Source organism: Orcinus orca, chromosome 7 (assembly GCF_937001465.1).
Source record: "Orcinus orca chromosome 7, mOrcOrc1.1, whole genome shotgun sequence".
Lineage (NCBI taxonomy): Eukaryota > Metazoa > Chordata > Mammalia > Artiodactyla > Delphinidae > Orcinus > Orcinus orca.
Genome location: NC_064565.1, coordinates 65,322,921 through 65,342,831, shown reverse-complemented (window position 1 = coordinate 65,342,831; position 19,911 = coordinate 65,322,921). Strand labels below are relative to the sequence as shown.

Sequence of the window (19,911 nt, the reverse complement as noted above, 5' to 3'; positions counted from 1 at the left end):
GAAATCATGAAACATCGTCATTTGTTTCCAGTAAGAAAGAAAGAGAAAGAGAGAAAAAAAGAGAAGAAAGAAAGAGAGGAAAGAGAGAAAGATAGAAAGGGAGAGAGGGAGAGAAGGAAGGAGGAAGGAAGGAAGGGAGGAAAGTACAAAAAAAAAATCTTCTTCAAGATCTGCTGAACTCATGAAAGCTTGATGTGAGTGGATCTTTTTGTGGAAATGGAAGCGGAGTTGAATTTCACATTTTTGTATGGTGATTATATTGCAGATACAGTACAAGAATACATAAGAATTTGAAGGTCAAGGTAAGAATATAAACCTGCCAGGAATTTGCAGATATTTTGAAAAAGGCTTTAAATTTCCACAGCCTTTTATAGTTTTAAGGGTTCAAACCAATTTACCTAGATTTTTAAAGATGAGCTTCAGTTGACACCTGAATTGCAGAAATCTGTGGGTGGCCTAGGGTGGCAAGCCCTGTTGAAGTTTGATGTTGTTTTGTTTATTTATTGCTTCTTAACCAACTATCCTGCAATTTAGTGTCTTAAGATACACAAAAGGCTCCTGATCTTATGGGTCAGGAATTCCAAAATGGCCGGGATAGGTGGTTCATCTCTGATCCACATGGGTCAGCTGGGGTGGTTGGAACTGGACAGTGCATTTTGAGATGGCTTCTCCAGTCACTCACACGTGTGGCTTCGTGGTGTTCTTGGCCTCTCTCTCCTTGTGTTTGGTATTTCATCCTTCAGGCATCTCCATGTGGCTGGAACTTCTCACAGGGTAAATAGGCCTTATATACAGCAGCTCAGAGCTACGAGGGAGAATGTTTCAAGGGCTGGGATATAGAAGCCTCCAGTCTCTTAAGGCCTGGGCCCAGTGCAGCTGGCACAGTATCACTATTACATATTATGTTACTAGTGAACCAGTCATGAACCCCACCTAGAGTCAAGGGGAAAGGACGTAGACTCCACTTCTTATGGGAAGAGTGTCAAAGAATGTGTGGCCTTCTTGATCTGCCATGGATAATAATTTGGATGTAGTTTCAGAGTATCTGTTAATTTTCAGGATTTATATAATACAAGATAACATTATCCTCTGGAAAGTACACAAGTACCAATGTTTAACAACTTATGAGCAAAGAGTGAAAGACAGTTTGGGTAGCTACCAAAAGAATTATATTCTAGTGTTGTCATTATATTCTAGCTAATGGGTAACGTTTATAATAATGACAGTATTTTTAGGGCTTACTTTTCAAAATTAGATTGAAATTTGGAGTGTGATTATAAATATTAACATTTTAATCTGGTAGTGACATAGAATGATTAAATTAAATCTTTGCTTTGGGTGAAAAAATAATGAATGTGTCTCTCATCCTAAGTTGAGGCCTCTCTCAAACCACTGGAGAAGTTGACTCCGTATCTTTGAATGAAATGTAAAAATGGCATGTCTGTTCTGTCAAGAAGATTAATTAAAAGAGAATCCAAGCAAGATGGGCAGGTCTCATATTACCCTAGAAGTCTTTTTAATATGGGGACACTGTTGTCAAGATAGATTTCAGTGCAAGAAGCTCTTTGGAAAACTCCTTTTACTCATATCCCCCTAAACACAATTTAATAGATGCTTTTATTTTCTTCCTGTTTCCATATAACAGGAAGCCTGTTTTTTTCAAAACCAAGACAATTATTTTAAATACCTAAGAAGATGGACCCAGTAAGAACTTGGTACTTTTTTGTAATTGTACTTTCTTATACCTTCTACCAGCTTGTCCTACTGGTCAAATGGAGAACTTTTAGCCTCTTACCTGAGAAGGTCGGTCACTCTTTCTTACATCACAGAGGGCCAGTGGCTGGCTACAGCGCTAATAGGTTTATTGCCAGTAGAAATTTTACCTAATACAAAATGAAATTGACAGTCAAAAGTACATCTGTGTTTTAGGTGTATCCCTAATCATTTAAATTTAGACATCCATGATTTTCTCAAAATATATTTTGCATCACTTTTCATCAATAGAGTCTGAATGAGTTTGATCCAGAGAGTCATTTCTTATATTCTGATGTTTTCAGTGATTGCAAATACATAGCACACGTGCCACCACTCTTCCCTCCCCAAAGCCTATGGAAGACATCACTAATCAATCACAGCATACTTTCCTGCTGAGCTCCTCCTTAAGCCTCAACAATCATTTTCAGCACAGTGCTTCATACAACTACCAACAATCAAATAAAACTGAGGCCTCCAATAAAATGTATTTGCCAATATGGGAAAAAGATGACCAAAATATCTATCACAATGGTTTACACATAGTAGGTACACCATAAATATATGTTGATATGAACTACAAGTGTGGCCCTTGTTTCCTGCACGTAGTATTTAAAAAACAGCTGACCTTAAAGTCATCCTGACAATTGACTGTTTTGTTTATTACCCCAGATTCCGCTGTTATCTTTTATTCTACCTTAAATTCAGAAAGGTTTTGTCACTTTTAGAATTTTAAAAATATGTTTTATGATGGATATAATCCAAAGGGTGTGATAACAGATCACACAGCAGATGCACTTATTTGAAGTTATCTTTTTGAAACATTTCATTCCATTAAGCAGCAGGCAGTTTCTTAAATATTTGACAGTAGAAACTGATGATTTCTCAGTTTCTCTGCATTCATTCAGTTGCAGTGTCTTTGAAGCTTACCATCCTCTTGTTAAGAAATCCTGGAGAATGCTTCTTCACTCAGTTAGCACTTCCATCATGTCATCCCAGGTAAATTGACTTTTCATTGCTGTGGTTCATCACCATCCTTGGCCAGAGGCCTGCTGCTGATCGCTAAGTTTCTTTACTTCTTTGGAGCTCATCAATATAAATTACTTGAATTTTACTTCAGACCACCTTAACTTAACTCTGTTATCAGTTTACTTTCCAAGTGCCACCAAGTGTCACTTTGCCACCTGAGCCATAAACATATCAGTAAATATTCATGCCGCCCGAGACAGCCAGTCTGGGTCCTCAGCGAGGTCTGTGTTCCTATTCCTTGTTAAGTGGTTCTTTATGTTTGTGCTCCTGGCAGCCAGCATTTGTAATGGTCCATTTCTCATTACAGGAGCAAATGGCTTCCTAGATTCACAATAAATTAACATTCAATGCTACTGATGTGAGAGATTTGCCCTCAGCTACTTAGGGGCAGTTCCTGGGATTGCAAGGCAAGCATTTGGCTCTGGTCTTGAACCGCACACGGTGGAGGGCAAGGCTTACTACAGTGGTCCTATTTCATAGCTCTGCTCATGGTTTTTCTTTAGAAATGTAGTTAATGGTCTTTTCCTGCTGTGGAGACTCGACACAAAAACATGACTTCTTCACTCTGTTGTGCATGAGTCTGATAATTGCTTTATTTTACATTTTCTTGCCTCTGTTTCTTTGTTTTGCTAGGAGCAAGTTCAATCCAAAAGGTAATTGCAGTTGGTAGGGTTTTGCAAATAGTGATTTATTTTTGGAACTATAAAGATTTCTTAATAGAATCTTTTAAAGTAAAATCTAGTGAAACTGAGTCACTAGATTTTACTTTAAAATATTTTCTAAATTAATACAGACACAAAAGATAAATCTATCTGGGATAGACATTTTCTTGTGAAAGTTTAATGTTTGTCAAGTGCTCTGTGGGTCAGCTGTTTACTTTTGAATGTAAATGTTATACAGATTTTATTTAGCTGTCAAACAAAATTTGTGACTGTGTGTGTTATGGCTAAACTCTCATAACCCAACAACCTATGAGGAAATTCTTATAAAATTAATGTAGTCTGGAATCATGGAGGAAGCTTTAACTTATCCAAAAGGGAGGGCTTAACAACAATAGTAGTTTAAAAAAATAAATTCTTTAATTTGTCATTTTATTCTCAACCATAGAAATTTGCCTGATCTTTCGTCATTAGCTGTGCCATATGGTCACTCACACACACACACACACACACACACACACACACACACACACACGCACAGAGTAATGATTCTCTTTGGAATATTGGTTATGCTATAAGTAATCAGGATTTGTTTTTGTTATATTTCCTTCAGTGGCATCCATAGATTTGTCACAGATTTTAGATTAATGAGGTTATTTGGCATTGCTGAAAATATTCTAGACTGAAGATATTCGGTAAGATTGCCAGATAAAATGCTGTGAAGAAAAAGTCACTGGGAATTGCTGTGGGGTTGGGGTTGGGTGAGGAAGATGAATATTTGGGAACATGGTGCAGAGTGTTCCATACTTGTTTCTAGCCTTCTTAATTTGGAGAAGTAGGGCTGCCAGGTAAAAACACAAGACACCCAGTGAAATTTGAACTTTGGATCAACAACGAATAATATTTTTAGTAGAAGTATGTCCCAAATAGTGCAAATGTTAATGGTTTGCCTGAAATTCAGATTTAACTGGGGGTCCTGTATTTTTATTTGCTAAATCTGACAACCCTACCTACACTGTTCAGTCTATGCTCTAAGACATATTATGATTTTTGTTGAGGAAAAAGCATAAATTAAGGCCACTAATAATAGAAGCAAAGAAGCATACAAGAAATAGAAAGATTCTTTTCTTTCAAGATTATTTTCTATTGCATGATTCATTAAATATTTACTGAGTGCCAACTAAGTATCAGGCATTCTCCTAGGGACAGGATACCCACTGGTGACCAAAACCATATCTGATCCTTGCCTTCATAGTGCTTCCAGTTTCTAGAGGCTACCTGCATTTGTGGGCTCATGGCTCCCTTCCATCTTTAGAGTTAGCAGTGGAGTTTCAATATTTCTCACATCACATCACTATGAGTCTGACTCTCCTGCTTTCCTCTTTGACTTATAAGGACCCTTGTGATTACATTACACTCCTCTAGATAATCCAAGATAATGTTCCCATCTAAGGGTTAGCTGATTAGCAACCTTAATTCCATTGGAAACCTTAATTCCCCCTTGCCATGTAACATAAATATATGCACATGTTCTAGGGATTGGGATGTGGATATCATGAAGGGGCAAGGAGCATCATTCTGCCTACTACAGATGGGAAAATCAACAGGCATGTTTAGATGTGTTAAATTTGAGATGCCAGTGAGTCAACCAAGTAGGAAGTTAGTGATGTAAGCAGCACAATATGTGAGTTTGAAGCTCAAGGAGAAATTAGCGCTAAATATGGAAGTTGTCAACCTATAGGTGATGTATAAAGCCATGAGTGTGTATGACATCACTGAAGGAGAGACTGAGCCCAACAAACTTCTACATTTAGAGTTAAAGTAGAGGAGACAGGCCAACAAAGAACACAGAGAAAGAACAGACAGAAAAGTAGGATGAAAACCAAAATAGTGTGGTGTCAAGAAAGCCCCTAGAGGAGATTCTTCAAAAAAGGCAAGAGTGATCACCTGTGCTCAATATTGCTGCAAAAGACATTTGCAGATTTTTCCAGCAAGATTTGGATTTGGTAGCAAGAAACTGAAAACCTTTATACAAGCCGTTTCAATGAAATTATGGGGGCACAACCAAAACTGATGCAGTTTGAGGAGTGAATGGGATGTGATCACTGACCACAGGTGATGAGGAAAAGTCCTGTGTGTCCTCACAACCTTTGTAGATGCTTGTTAAAAAAAGTGAGGTGATCACATTTGATCAGAGACTTTACTACCGTAAGAAGCTAGGAGCTAAGCAAGATCACTTTTGTGTACTTCTATCTAGTCAGAATTGTGTGATAGCTACATTGATGGTTTATATGAAAGGGGTACAGATATTGCTGGGTTCCCGTTGCTGTGCTCTGTGTGTAGAGCAAATCCAGAGGGTAACTGGAGCAATGAAGGACTGCAGCCCGGGAGACACAGATTCAAGAAGCACTTGAATTGTGTTCCACTGGACTACAAAATGGACAAAGCTTATAAAGTCAAGAACTGCAGAGCCACAGTTAGTTACATGAGTTGTTTACCAAGAATTATAATTGGAACTGGCAAGAAGTAAGGGTGCTTGTTAAGCAAGAATTGGTTGGGGTCCAAAATGGTTGCATAGTTACAAAGGGGAACAACCTTGAGACCAGCTAGCAGATGTTGTTTTTAAAATGGCTGCTGTCCTTAGGTTTGGTATAGTTCACAGAAAGTTCAAGTTCTCAGTGGTGCAGGGAAATATCTGAGACCAGATCCTCAATGGCTGCCCAACTCTATTTTGTATGCCTGAACTATGATTATTCCATTATGATATCAGTTTGTCATTAGACTTAATAGATTGGCAGGTAGAGAGGCTTAAGATCTCAGAATGAACTCCAAAATGATGTTGGCTCCAAGTTTTGGCTCCGGAAAATTTAAGAATCATAACAAAGTAACCAAGGCATTTATTTCATTAAAGTCTTAATCTCACATCATACACAAATTTAATTTCAGATGTATCATAGACCTAAACAAAACTATAAAACTATACAATTTGTAAAAGATAGCAAAAAGTATGGATTCACAACTTTAGGATAGGCAAAATTTCTTAGAAAGGACACATAAAAACAATACAATACACAAAAACTGACAATTCACACTTGATCTAAATTGAAAACTTTTGTTCATTAAAAGAAAATTGGGATATATGTATATGTATAACTGATTCACTTTGTGTACACCTGAAACTAACACAACATTGTAAATCAACTATACTTCAATAAAAATTTTCAAAAAATAAAAATAAAACAAACTGCTTAAAAAAAAGAAAAATTGGTTGATAAAAGGGTACAAACTTTCAACTATAAGACATATAAGGTTTGAAGATCTGATACACAACATGGTGACTAGTTGATGACACTACTGTATAACTGAAATTTACTAAGAGAGTAGAACTTAAATGCTCTCACAAAAAAAAAAAAAGATAGGTATGTGAGGTGATAGATGTATAAATTAACTAGATGGTGGGAATCCTTTCACAATTAAACAAAAAAAAGAAAGAAAGAAAGAAAGAAAATAATAGACAAGCCACAGACTGGGAGGTAACATTTTCAAAACATACATCTGACAGAGGATTTGTATCTAAAATATACAAAGAACTACACTTCAATAATGACAAACAAAACAAAAGAACATGTTAAGTGGACAGAATTCTTAATCTGTAATAATTGTCTGCTTCACTCATTCAAATAGTTTCAATGTAGTGAAGTTAATAGCTTTTATTATTTAAAAAATAATAATAAAGGAAGTAAGCAAAGTTGATTTAAATAAAGGGAGTGGGTAATATGCCTTAAATACTAAAAGCCTGGCTGCGCAACACCCGGTAGCAGAGATTTTGAGTTTCAGGGGAATTTTTCTGTAAAGTAAGTAAAGATAAATTTTGAAGATTGAATCTACAGAAAGAGACTTGTAAATAGTAAGAAGTTTTAATGGCAGCCAAACTAAAGTTTACCATAGTAAACTATGAACCAAAAGAGCAAAATCTGTTCAGTTATGAAGATGCTGGCCCACACTCCTACAGCTGGGAAGCGGTGGAGCCCTGGCAGTCGGGCTCTAGAGGCTGTGCTCTAACCTCTGTGAGACACTGCCTCCACTGTGGCTCTGCTTCTATCACACGGATGGTACATAACTTGGGTCAGTGTTTCTCAAAGTCCTTGGTCAATAGGTTATCAGGTTGGAATGTTCCTAGATTAATATATCACCTAAAAGGAAGTTCTGTGGCTAGATTTGGGAAATGCTGAGTTTAACAAAATAAAATGTGTTACTTCGCTTTTCAGAGCCAAACATGCACTGAGATTCTCTAAGGTTGGTAGTTGAAGAGGGAATTAGCTTTTCTCAGATTTATTTGTTTGAGATATGTATATAATATATACATTACGTTTGTGCGTGCGTAAGTGTGTACATATACCTTATAACATCCAATACTGACTCAAGCAAATGTGAGTTTATTTGTTCTACAAAACAAGAAGTCTGGGGCAGGGCAGTCCCTGGCCAGCCTCATTTCTCTTTCCCTTTCCACTCTAGACCTATAACAGGCTGTCAGTAGGACAGGGAAATAAAATCCTCTTACAAAAAGCATTGCCGATGATTGGGCATAACAATGTAATCTTTCCTGTACAACAAAAGCAGGCAAGTGAACATAGACCAGACATGCAAATTGAGTCAGCAAGCTACAGTGTTTGCCACAGTACACACACACATGCACACATACACTTGCGCACATACGTACATGCACGCACACACACCCCCCACCTTTTAATTTATTTGTGTTCCAAAGCATTTCACAGGACAAGTATTCACATCTTTGGGAACTGTGGTCTTGAGCCACATTATGTCCCTTTGATAAAATAACTACTTATAAAAAGATCCTGGTATAAAATACTTAGCCTTTAACATGGGCTGTTGTTCCATTCCACATTGTAATAGATTCCACTGTAGTTGCACAGATGACAATCTGTGTCACAGATTGTTACTGGAAATATCTCGTCGTGCATTAGCATTCACTGTTATGTCAAGGTGATATACACGAGCAAAATTTATTTTTAAGCCAGGAGAATTTCAGAAAATTGAATCATGTCTCGTTATTAAAGTTTCTTTTCCTTTTTTTCTGAACCAGGTGCTATCTTATCATGCAACATGTTCAAAAGCTGAAGTTGACAAGTTTAAGGTAAGGGAGCAAATGGTGCCCTAGTGGTGCATAAAGTTAAACTTCCCAGGGCTTTCGGACCCTTTGTTACTTGTCTCTAGAATGAGGTCTGCCCACTGAATGTTGGGGGAATAGAATTAGGGGAAGGCATGTTTGCATATTTCAGTTTTAGAGGGTAAGAGGGACTTATATAGAGCTGAACGGCCCCTTCATGATCATTTAAATGATTCACTATTTCTTTCTTTCTTTTTTTAAGTATGCAGGGTATCAGAAAAAGATCTGTGTAACATGGTGAGAATCAGGATGCCTGCTTTTGGCCTCGGTCTTACCTCTAACTTTCTGTTCACTAAAAAATCTTAGGGCTTATATCTTCATCTGTAAAAATAAGTGAAGAGATTAGGATAATAGTAGCTACCATTTACCAAGTGCTTACTATGGATCAGGTACAATACAAAGCATGGTGCCAGTGAGGTGACATCTGACAACAGAGGAAGGAGACAGAATAGCTAAAACCACAGCAGTCAGGGTCCATTTGGTGTAGCGATAAACATCCTACATACCACCTAGAATATGAGCACCAGAAGGGCAGTGCTTTTTGTATGTTTTGTTCACTGCTCTATCTCTACTGCCTTTCACAGTTCTTGGAACATAGTAGCACTCAATAAATACTTGTTGAATGGTTGCATGAATGAATGATTGAATCAATCCAAAAAGCATTAGTGTTCTGTAACTCAAAACAATTAGTCATTAAGAAAATGTTCAAAACATGGTTATATATAATTTTTTATATTTTATATTATATACATTTGATAAATATTTCCATCAAAAATATTTAAAGCTTTTTTACTTTAATCAAGCAATTCTACTTATGGAAATAAGTTTCCATAAACATTTTACTGTTTTTACTGTTTTGTGTTTTATATTTTTACCATTTTATAATCATCTTAATTGCTAAAAGATGAAAGGGGCAGGCAGGGAGAAATACAGCAAAGCTCATAATGGACTAAATATGACTGCAGAAGCTATGTGATGGGACATGTCTAGAGCTAGAGCAGCCAAAATCAATAGCTGTCTACTCTCTAAGAGTATTGCCCTATGTTCAGGCTTAATTCTTTCCTTAGAGTAAGGCAAACACCATTGTCTTGGAATTTGCCATGCTTTTTTAATTTTTAGTTCACAAACATACTAAAAACATGAAGTATTTAAATCTGAGAAAAAATGGGTTATTTCGTCTTAAAATGATCAAGATTATTAACTAAAGTGATGTATTCCAGATTTTATCCTGTAAGATATTAGTGAATATCTTGTTACAATATAATTGAGATATAGTAGATAATTTTAACCTAATGGCTTTTTTTCTTGATATATAAAGTAAATGAAACATTATCATAATTGGTAGCTGATGCCTTATAATTGCAGTGAGCTTAAAATAATCCTGCACATAGAAAAGTATTTACTGAAGTTTCACAGTAGAGTGTGTGCAATGGCAGTTTCCTAACATTGTAGCTAAATCACAGTAAATAAGTGCTTTGTTTTGACCAATACATACAAATAAACTATGCATATATTCAAAAATATTGTAACCTTGGCTACTGCAATACTTTTTTAACAGAGCTAGTACTATATATCTATATGTATGTATGTATAATATATATATTTAGAGAGAGAGGGAGGGAGAGAAAAGAGAGATTTGAAATGTAGAATCAGAGTTATCCATGAGATTTCATGAGTTAAAGAATGGCCGAGTTTCAGTGTGTTGGATTATGCCCAGCCGGGACCAAGCTAGTGATCAGTGATTCAGAGATTAAGCCAGAATTTTGGGAAGAAAATTATTTCATCATCGAGTGCTAACAGGATCTGGAGGTCAAATACATATGTATACAGGTCAGATTCCAGTTGCAGCCTAAGCTTCACCATATCTGGGATTCAGACATGTCTAGAAGACCAGTGAGATGTGGTCTGTTTACATGAGAGACTTAAGAGGGCTTCTGAGTCAAAAACTCCCTTTTGGGAGTTGAGGCCATGGGCCTCAGTGTCTGGATGATTCCCGGTTCAGCATGGAGTTTGTCTCTTTGATTTGTCTCTTACTCCAGCTTCCCATGGATTCATGTTCTCAGCTAAGAACATGAATGAACACAAAAGGCATGGACTTTAGTGTGGTTTCAGTGCATTAAATTACCCCAAGAGCACAGGGATTCCAGAGTGTCAGTAGCACACAACAGGAAGCAGCAGCCCAATGGAAGGAAGCATCACTATGGCCAGAGGCAAGACACCTGCCTACCAATATGACCAGCAGAGGTGGAAGGACTCACTGCGAGCTGAGTGGTCACATCTTAAGGACAAGAACCTTGAGTAATCCCAGGAACAAGTAGGAGAGATGGAGATCCCAAAATACTGGAGAGTGTGATACATACCGTTAATCACTTGCAATTCACTACTATTTGTACTCCTAGGTGGTATGGCCTAAAGGAACACAGATTTCCTATATGATAAACCTGTAGTGAATCTTCAATAATCATTCATGCTAGGATGATACCACATTACCTTTCCACTTACCTTTTCTTCCTCTTTCACACTCTTCCACATTTGGGGATTTCTTTTCCTATTCTAGAATGCCATAAGACAGGGGGAGGGTGTTTCTGTTCATTTTGTTTTGTTCGGTTAACCCTATTTCTCCTGTTGGGAAAAATCTCCTTGAGAGGTGTGTGGTGGTGAGTGGGTGAACGGTGGTTAGAGAGTGAAAACCGTCCCAGAAGTGCGCCTAGATTGTCTAAGCAGAATAAGTAGGTGAAACAACATATAATTGCTCATCCAAGAATGTCAGAACCTAAGCCCATCTTTGTCATTCTAATATATCATTATACCTTGGGAAACAGTCCTTTATGTAGGGTCCCCTATACATGAAAAGATCACAGAACTTCCTCAAACTAATGAGTTAACTTCTTGAAAGTCTGATTCAGGTTATAATATTAGTTTATCCTTTATGGGTTGATGCCCTGTGCATTGAATGAGGAAACCAGGATCTAAAGAATGGTTTTTATCCTCATTAACATTTACTGATCTTCCTTGAACTTGAAATAACAAAGTTGTGCCCAGAAAATTTGTGCAGATTTTAGTGCCTGTTTACATCTCTTCTGCTTGGTGCGAACAGGAATAATATATAAAGACCATATTGTCGGTTAGATCTCTTTGAAGATGACTGGTTTAAAGGCTTTTAATAACCTGAAGATGTCAGCTGTGATAACATAAGAAAATGAGTTTAGTACACCAATTATATGCTTCCGTAATTTTATGCACTTTCCTAGGATTCCAATGCATTGGACAGACCAAACTGTTATCACTATATATGCCAGTTTACCAATTAAAACCAACTCGTGGACGTCCTCATGTTATATTGCCATCTTCTATCATCCCTTCTTTCAATTCCAAACTGCAAGGGTTATGGCTGCAATCAGAGATGAACTCGTTTACAGCACTATTTAACTGCCTCAGTAATTAAACGCCAATAACTCATGTTGGGTGTTTGGGTTTGGACTGCCTCTTGCATATTTCAAGTTTTCAGTGTTATTGCCTAGGCCACAAATTAACATCCTGGTAAAGCAAATAAAGTACTGAGGATAGGTGCTCCCTGTGGCCTTTACGTACCAAAATACGAATGGCTACATCAAAAATAGGATCTTATGGCCTCCTCTGTGAGATGGATGGCAGGGGACAGGCTGAGCAATGGGATGTGATGTACTATTTTTGTAAGTAATTAAGTTTCAGGAGACACGTTTGACCCATGAAATATTCAGATGTTATAATAAGAAGTTCCTGCCCTCAGAACCGCCCTTGCCACTATGCCGGTGGATGTGTCTGTCATAGGGCCCTGCACAAGGGTTCTTGCACAGGGAGGCAGGAGTTGGGACTGATCCCCACCTGGCCGGCCAAGTGCACGGGATGCTTTTTAGTAATGGAGCCTCCAGAGGGTGCATCTTTTTCTAATTGCAGGAAGGCAGCAGGTGTGCTGACCACTGCCCTGCCAGCTCCATTTGTGGAGCTGTGGAAAAGCCCAATCCTTGCAGCAGCTTCTTGCAGAGGACAAGTGCACTGTATAGAGAGGGGAGAAATGGCACAGGGCACTGTGTGGCAGAGGTTTGGGTAGCTCGTGTTCCGCACCCCTGTCAGTAGGGAACATCTTCCAGCTGCTCTCCCGCAGGCTGAGTGTTCCCACAGAGGTGCCTTCATGGCCCAGGGGTAACCCCAGGCCTCAGGGTGCCAGGGAGGGAAGAAGAACTCTCCCTTGTTTCTCTAGTCTCAGCCCTCACAGCCTTCATGAAAGGCTGCCTTTGGGAATCTCAACAATGACTTTCCAGTTCACTCGAGCTTATTTCTAAGGTTGTTTAAAAGATGACTTTGCAGCATTATGAACAGAATTTGGCTACCATCTTACACCTAACCTATTCTGTCTCCTCTCTGGTCCCCCCCCACCTCTGGAATTGAGGGGGTTGTTTTGACTTTAAATAGTATTTATGCCAAGTTTAATATCAGATTTTTTTATCGTCAGGGAAAGTTATTGAACCTTCAGCAAGAAATTGACTGCAGGGGAAACAGCTGAGTCAGCATCCTAATGTGCATCTTCTGCTCCTAAGGCAGCAGACTGAGCTGATGGCCTGAGCTGCTTAGGACAACCCCATAAATATGTGGAGTCCTTGTGTTCAAATGTCCATGTGTTCATACACAGTCCTCTTGATGAACTGTGTCTTAATCAAATGCCACATCAGAAAAAAGATGCTTGTACTTTGTCATTCCAAGTGTAGAAAATACTAGGTGGGGGGGGTGATGTGAGGGGAGCCAGGGCTGCGAGTCCAGGCTGATCTTTCCTCCTGCTGAACTGAGCGTCTCTGAGTGGAGGGCTCTTCAAGGACCCTCCTGGCCAAATACATCCTGTGGTGACACTGACCTCCTCTCAGATCACCTTAAATAGCCACTGTTTGTCACTTCTTTCCATTTGAAAGCTGTCTCCCAAAGGGCACTATGAACATCTACTTTTCCTGGGCGGAGATCCTCCCACTTTCTTGCCTCTACCCATTAACACAGCTGGGTTCCCTGCGTTCCTTACGTGTCACACTTGAAGGCCCAGGGAGTCTGAACCTGAGGGAATGAAATCAAAGGCAGTTCGGTTTTGGTTTCAGAGCAGTGACAGTCCTGAAGGTCCAGGGAAGACAGCAGTGTAGGGAGACAGGGTGGCCCAGTTAGAGCCCTGACCCCTGAACGATGAAGGCAACTGTAAAGGCCAAAGGGCTCAGAACCTTCCAGAACACTAGGGCATCTGGGCCTGGATCACTCTCCCTTCTTTCTGGTTCTCTCTAGTAAGAGCCATCTGCAACTATAGAGATGGAACCGGAAATAAAGAACCAATAGCCCGTCACTTCAATGATGTGGGCGTGACTTAGCCATCACAATGGTTGGTTTTCTCTCTGCTCTTTCTTCAGTTTAGGTAGAAGCTACAAACTCCTGTTACGCTCCCCTCACCCTCCTCTCCAGACGTGCACTGTAGATGTAATTGTGCAGTTATCTTTGAGTCCTCACGCCCCCCACTCTCATGTGCTGTCCCCTCCATTCGGACTCAGAACGTCTCTCATCATCCTCACAGCCATCACAGTTCAGGTCCTCCTTCTCTCTCACGCAGACGGTGGCTATGCAGTGCTCTCCTGTCTGGGCTCCCTGCTGCACTCCCAAATTCATCCTGTACACAGCTGCCAAATCAGCAGTACTCTTCCGTTGGTGCCAGTTTCCTTCTCACAACGCTTAGCATCTGCTATAAGCCTTTGGAGTCCATCATTACAAATTCTTTCAGTGCGCATTAAAAGTGCTCTGAGCTTTAAGCTCCAGTTCACTTTTCCAGCCTGTTTCTCATGCTCCCATTTACCCACCCTTCACACGAGTTCTATGTGATGTTTTCTCTCCATACTTTGCCCTTCCCTATCTTTGTTCCCATCCTGTTCCTCTCTCTGCATATTTAAAGTCCTAACAGGCCATCTCATCCTGCTCAGTGCCCCCCCCACATGAAGTCATTCTAACTGTCCTTCAGGCCAAGGTGATCTGCTCATTCTTTCATTGTACTTATCAGTGTCTACCCTGTGATATAAATCTTCGTGCACCTGTCTAAGCATCTGGTGAAACTAGGAGCATTTTTAGGTGAGAGCCCTTGTCTAATTCCTTTTTGTAACCCTTCAATCACCTAAAGCCATGCCTTGCTCCTGGGTGCTGGAGAAATTTCTACCAAGTGACCAAATTCATTGAACTGTTTGCAGTTTTGATGGCAGAGGAAGTTACAACATGTGAGTAGAATTTTGAAGCAAGTGTCTATGACATTGAGAGTGTCTGCAAATCCTTCCTCAACCCCTTGTTTTAAGCTCTTGATGATTAGTTTTCTGGATTTCCTATGAAGCATAAACTACATGAAAATAAAGGGATTCATTGTCTTTGTTTAAGATGTTCTCGTTGGAGTATTCAGTAACGACAATATCTGTCCTTCCTTGCTCTACAGCAGGGCAAATTAATTCTTAGTTGATTCAGCAATCTCTTTAATGTTAAGTGAGATTCTTCAGTCACGTGTCCTGCTACCAGTACCCTGCTGACTGAATTCTTTAAAACTATTATTTTCTTGAATCTCAGGATTCCTATCTAATTCTTTTTATTTGTATGAGCCTATATTCTTTCCCTTCTACCTATTTTTGAAATTATGTACTGCTTTGGTAATTCTGTATGTTTTCTCTCAGTTGAAAATGGATCTATTCAAAATCTTAAAAGCGTGATTCTGTTGGTTCCAAGGTACCATCTGAAATATGAAATTAGGAGAGAGTGTCTGATTGAAGGGTTTTCTACAGTCTCAGTAGCCAGAGCTGCCCCTTTTAAGGCAGTCTTTGTAAGGCCACAGACAGTAAGGCAAGAAAGAGCAAACATGTAAGCAAAGCAGCCACCAAACCTCCTGACTCATTTAAAATTTCTAGGCCTCAGGTTTCCTCATCTGAAAAACAAAGCCATCTCCAGCTATAAAACGCTATAATTTTACAAGCCTGTAAAATTTATCTGTAGGAGGGAAGGGGAAAATAAAACAGAAAGCAACATAAAGTTGACAAAACATCTTGGGGTCCTTATAATTTCTAAATACCCTAAGCTTTAAATTAAGCTTTGTTTAAAAACTTGGGTGTTTGGTAGAAGATTTGGCTCAACTTGATTTAATTATATATTATAAGTGATTTCCAAAGCCCACCGTTGCTCTATTACATTTGAAGGGTGAAATAGTACAATAATACTCGTGAGGAAGATAAGTGATTATTTTAGGTGAGACAAGAGGCTCAATCTCTTCAGAATAAAAACTTACACTAGTGCTACCTATAAATGTTTGAATGATAATATCTTTTTTTTTTTTTCGGTATGCGGGCCTCTCACTGTTGTGGCCTCTCCCGTTGCGGAGCACAGGCTCCAGACGCGCAGGCTCAGCGGCCATGGCTCACGGGCCTAGCCGCTCCGCGGCATGTGGGATCTTCCCGGACCGGGGCACGAACCCGTGTCCCCTGCATCAGCAGACGGACGCTCAAGCACAGTGCCACCAGGGAAGCCCTGATAATATCTTAAATAATGACTTTTCAGTATATAAAAACCTTTTCATACCTTTAACTCACTTGAGCCTCACAACCTCTTGGTGAGAGCAGGGTTATCACAGCTCCATTTTACGTATGAGACAACAAGAACCAAAGCACCAGCAAGAACAATGTACATGCTTGGCTTTGATTTTTCTCTCCAGTGTTTTATTTTGACTCTGAAGACAGTGCTTCTTTCCAGGTGGCTGAATAGGAAAGTGTAAGCAATATCATGGATTTTTATCCTGAAGCCGCTTCTTTTGATCTAACTATTATCTTGGAACCTTCATGGCATTTCAACAGCCTGGGGGCCAAATAAGCATGAATGGTGATGATGTCTGAGAAAAACAGAATTTTGGGCTGAACTTAACATAGACATTTTAAAAGAGACTTTTTGTGGTATTCTTTGGGCAATCAATATATTTTATTATTAGCTATTTTATTAGAAGCTTCTTTTTGTGTTGTGGTTGTGCCATCCATGTGACTTCTTGCCCTGGGGTTTCAGACTGCTTAGAAACCTAAGGAAATTGGAAACAGCAAACATTATGAAGATATTGCATCATTCTTAGCAAGAGGGTACATGATCCATTATTCTGACATCTTGCTTGTCTTCCTTACAGTCTGATTGGCTATCTAGCTGTATAGAAATCTCTCGACATCTGGAAAGCTCAAAGGAAAAAGAGCAGTCTCACTTTATTATCCTGTGCTCTCCAGACCTGCCAAGTACCTTGTAGGAAAGATAACAAGGATATGAGATTGCAAATATCAGTTTAATGATAAAGCACTTGTCAGGAGATAAAGTCTTATGCTTAAGGCATGAGAACTCATGAACTAGAGACTATTTGGGGGAAGATAGGAAGTGAAGAATGTGAGACTGGGTTTATGTTTCTATAATATTTCCTAGGGTGATGTATGATATTAGGGATATCATGAGAAATAATCTGCGTATCTGCAATATGATGACTTTAACACAAGACATTTAAGGTAAATCTTTGAGAATTTTTAGAAGTTATTCTGAATTAATCTCTGTATACTGCCCCAATTTGTGTGTGTGTGTGTGTGTGTGTGTGTGTGTGTGTGTGTGTGTGTGTGCACTTTAGCTCAAAGGGATCAAGTGATCTGGAGTTTCAACTCTGGCTTTAGAAAAAGATCTTGCAGCATTCATTGTTTCCAAAGAGAAAAGCAACAGAAAATCTGTGAGAAAACAAGATCTGAGATGAAACACTTTGGCCACTGGGTGCCATCCTTGCTCCACGCAAGGATTTGCTGAGCTGCATTTCTAGGAAAACAGTTAAAACCTAAAAGACAGTAATTTAAAAGTAATTCCAAGATCTAATAATGTTTGTGTGTGTGCATGACCTGGAATATGTTAGTGACACAGGCAGCTTATTCATTTGCCCAGGCGCGAGGCAGGATTGGGAAAATCTCCCTGTGGTTCAGCCTTATCGACAAAGCCTGATCAAAGCCATCCCACTGGCTGTATCCCAGTGGGCGGCCGGGGAGGCCCCTTGGAGGGGCTGGGAGTTGGTGGTGAAGCGATGTGGATGGTGAGGTAGTGTGGTCAGTAGCCAGAGGTCAGCTGGTCAGATGGCCATTATTCTCATTGTTGCACATGCACTGCAGCATGCCTGCAACAGGGCTTGAACCCAGCCATCTGAGGGGCTCTGCTCTGTCCCGTCAAAAGCAGCCCTTTCATTACCAGAGCTGGTGGAGCTATTCCACGCTCTTCTTCCTAGGAATGCTGCTGGTTGGTGGTATAGTAACTCTGTTTCTGGTGCTTTTGTTTCCCTAGGAGCAATTCATGGAGTTTTTACAGACATCACCTTAACCAGGCATCAGAAGCCCCATAGTCAGTGACACAATATCTGTACAAGATTTTGCTGTCTTTGCATTAGACACTCATATACATAAAACCAAGAAATTAAACTCAGTATTATGAACAAGAATAACCACAGAGACTATTCTTAGACTGTCATGTAATACAGGCTGATGTTTCCATCCAGGGCCTCAAACATTTGGTTGGGATTAAAACGAATTAGTGTGTGAACAAGCAAGAATTTTAATAAAAATTGAAAATTTGTCAGCCACACTATAACAGAGAAAACTCTAGAATCCTTTCTGTGAGACCATGTTGTAGAAGGGATCCAAGCTCAAAATAGATTTTGCCTCATGCCCCCAGGCTGGGGGCATGCAGCTGGCCTCCTAGTTGGCCCTAGAAGGTGGCCCAGAGCAGCGCCTATGGGTACTTCCTTAGATTCACTGTAATCAAATCCATACACCCATGAAAGGACAGTGTGAGAAGAGCTGGTGAGAACTTACGAAAGGGCAGGCTGTTTTCAACCTATCCTGGGATAAAAGGCTTATATACTATTCTGCTGTTAAGCATCTCCAGGTGGATGGACTTTAAAATACATTTTCTAGGCTTACTGTAGGATAACCTGATACCAATCATTATATACGTCTAAATATTGCTGTTTGCTCAGAGTAGTGCTATTATAGCTGTAGCATGCTTGCTGACCCAAAGTGCTTTCGTAGCTCTTATTTCATTGAATGTTAACAGAGAGGCCTTTTAAAGAGGCGTCGGTGGCTACATCCTATTTATGAATCAGGCAGCTGAGGGAGACAGCTCACTGCCAGTTTGGGGGACTCACTTTTTGCTGCTGAGGTCCTTTCCTTGGACTCTCCTGCCCAGTACTTGTTCAGTACACTCAGTGTGACGGCCACCTGGAAAACAACAAACGTTTCATGAACATTTTATCATGTGCCAGGTCTGTTTCCGGTGCTTTACCTGTATTAACTCATTTAATCCTAACAAAACCCCTACTATTATTTTTCATATTTTATAGATGATGAAACTGAGGTACAGAGAAATGCCCAAATAATTATAGGATACAAATGAAAAAAATGAGATATAGGTAGGCATGCTGAATTTGTTATATTCCCTTTCAAAATGATGTGGAACCCTTTTTATCTTAGATTTTTCTGGTCCTGGCTTGGTGCTATCCTTATGGTCTGATTATGAGCCCTTCTGTAATTATGGCTTAGTTCCTTAATAGACGAGTTCAGATTTCAAGAGATTCTGCTGCGGGTGTTTGGGTTGGTTGGGTTTTGTTGTTGTTGTTGTTGGTTTTTATTTTAACATCTTTACTGGAGTATAATTGCTTTTCAATGGTGTGTTAGTTTCTGCTTTATAACAAAGTGAATCAGCTATGCATATACATATGTCCCCATATCTCTTCCCTCTTACGTCTCCCTCCCTCCGACCCTCCCTATCCTACCCCTCTTTGTTTTTAAGGTTACATAGTTTGTAAAGTAATCCAGCCCAACTGTTTCAGCAAGTGTGCTTTCTCCGCCTTTAGCATTCTGGAAAACTAACTTCAAGGGGTAGGTTTATGGGATCTAAAAGCAATTTTCCCCCCAGGGTAAATCCCAAACAACTCTTATGCTGAATGACCCCATTCCTCTCTCTACTAGGTTTATTTTCCTAACATATATTATAATTCATCTCAGGCCTTTCCGGAGGCGGAAGGGAGTTCTGTGAAAACCAAGCTTTGTGATGGTTTCTGCAGGAACAGGTGGCCATCCTCACCACTGGGCTTACATGTGTCAAAGAAGTCCGTGAAGCACTGAAGCTAGATTTTAAGGAAGGACACTTTGTACTCTTCCCCCCACTACCAAGAGGAAAGCCCTAGAATTCAGAAAAGAA

The 19,911-nt window shown here is 39.6% G+C and overlaps 1 protein-coding gene across 1 annotated transcript in view; it reads left to right on the top strand.

The window, feature by feature from the left end:
• Positions 1 to 19,911, top strand: part of PDE11A (phosphodiesterase 11A) — a 420,363-nt gene that overhangs the window by 264,691 nt on the left and 135,761 nt on the right. The window contains exon 10 of the mRNA XM_004267363.3: positions 8,548 to 8,598. Coding sequence (XP_004267411.2) covers positions 8,548 to 8,598 — 51 coding nt within the window. The remainder of the gene's footprint in view (positions 1 to 8,547; positions 8,599 to 19,911) is intronic.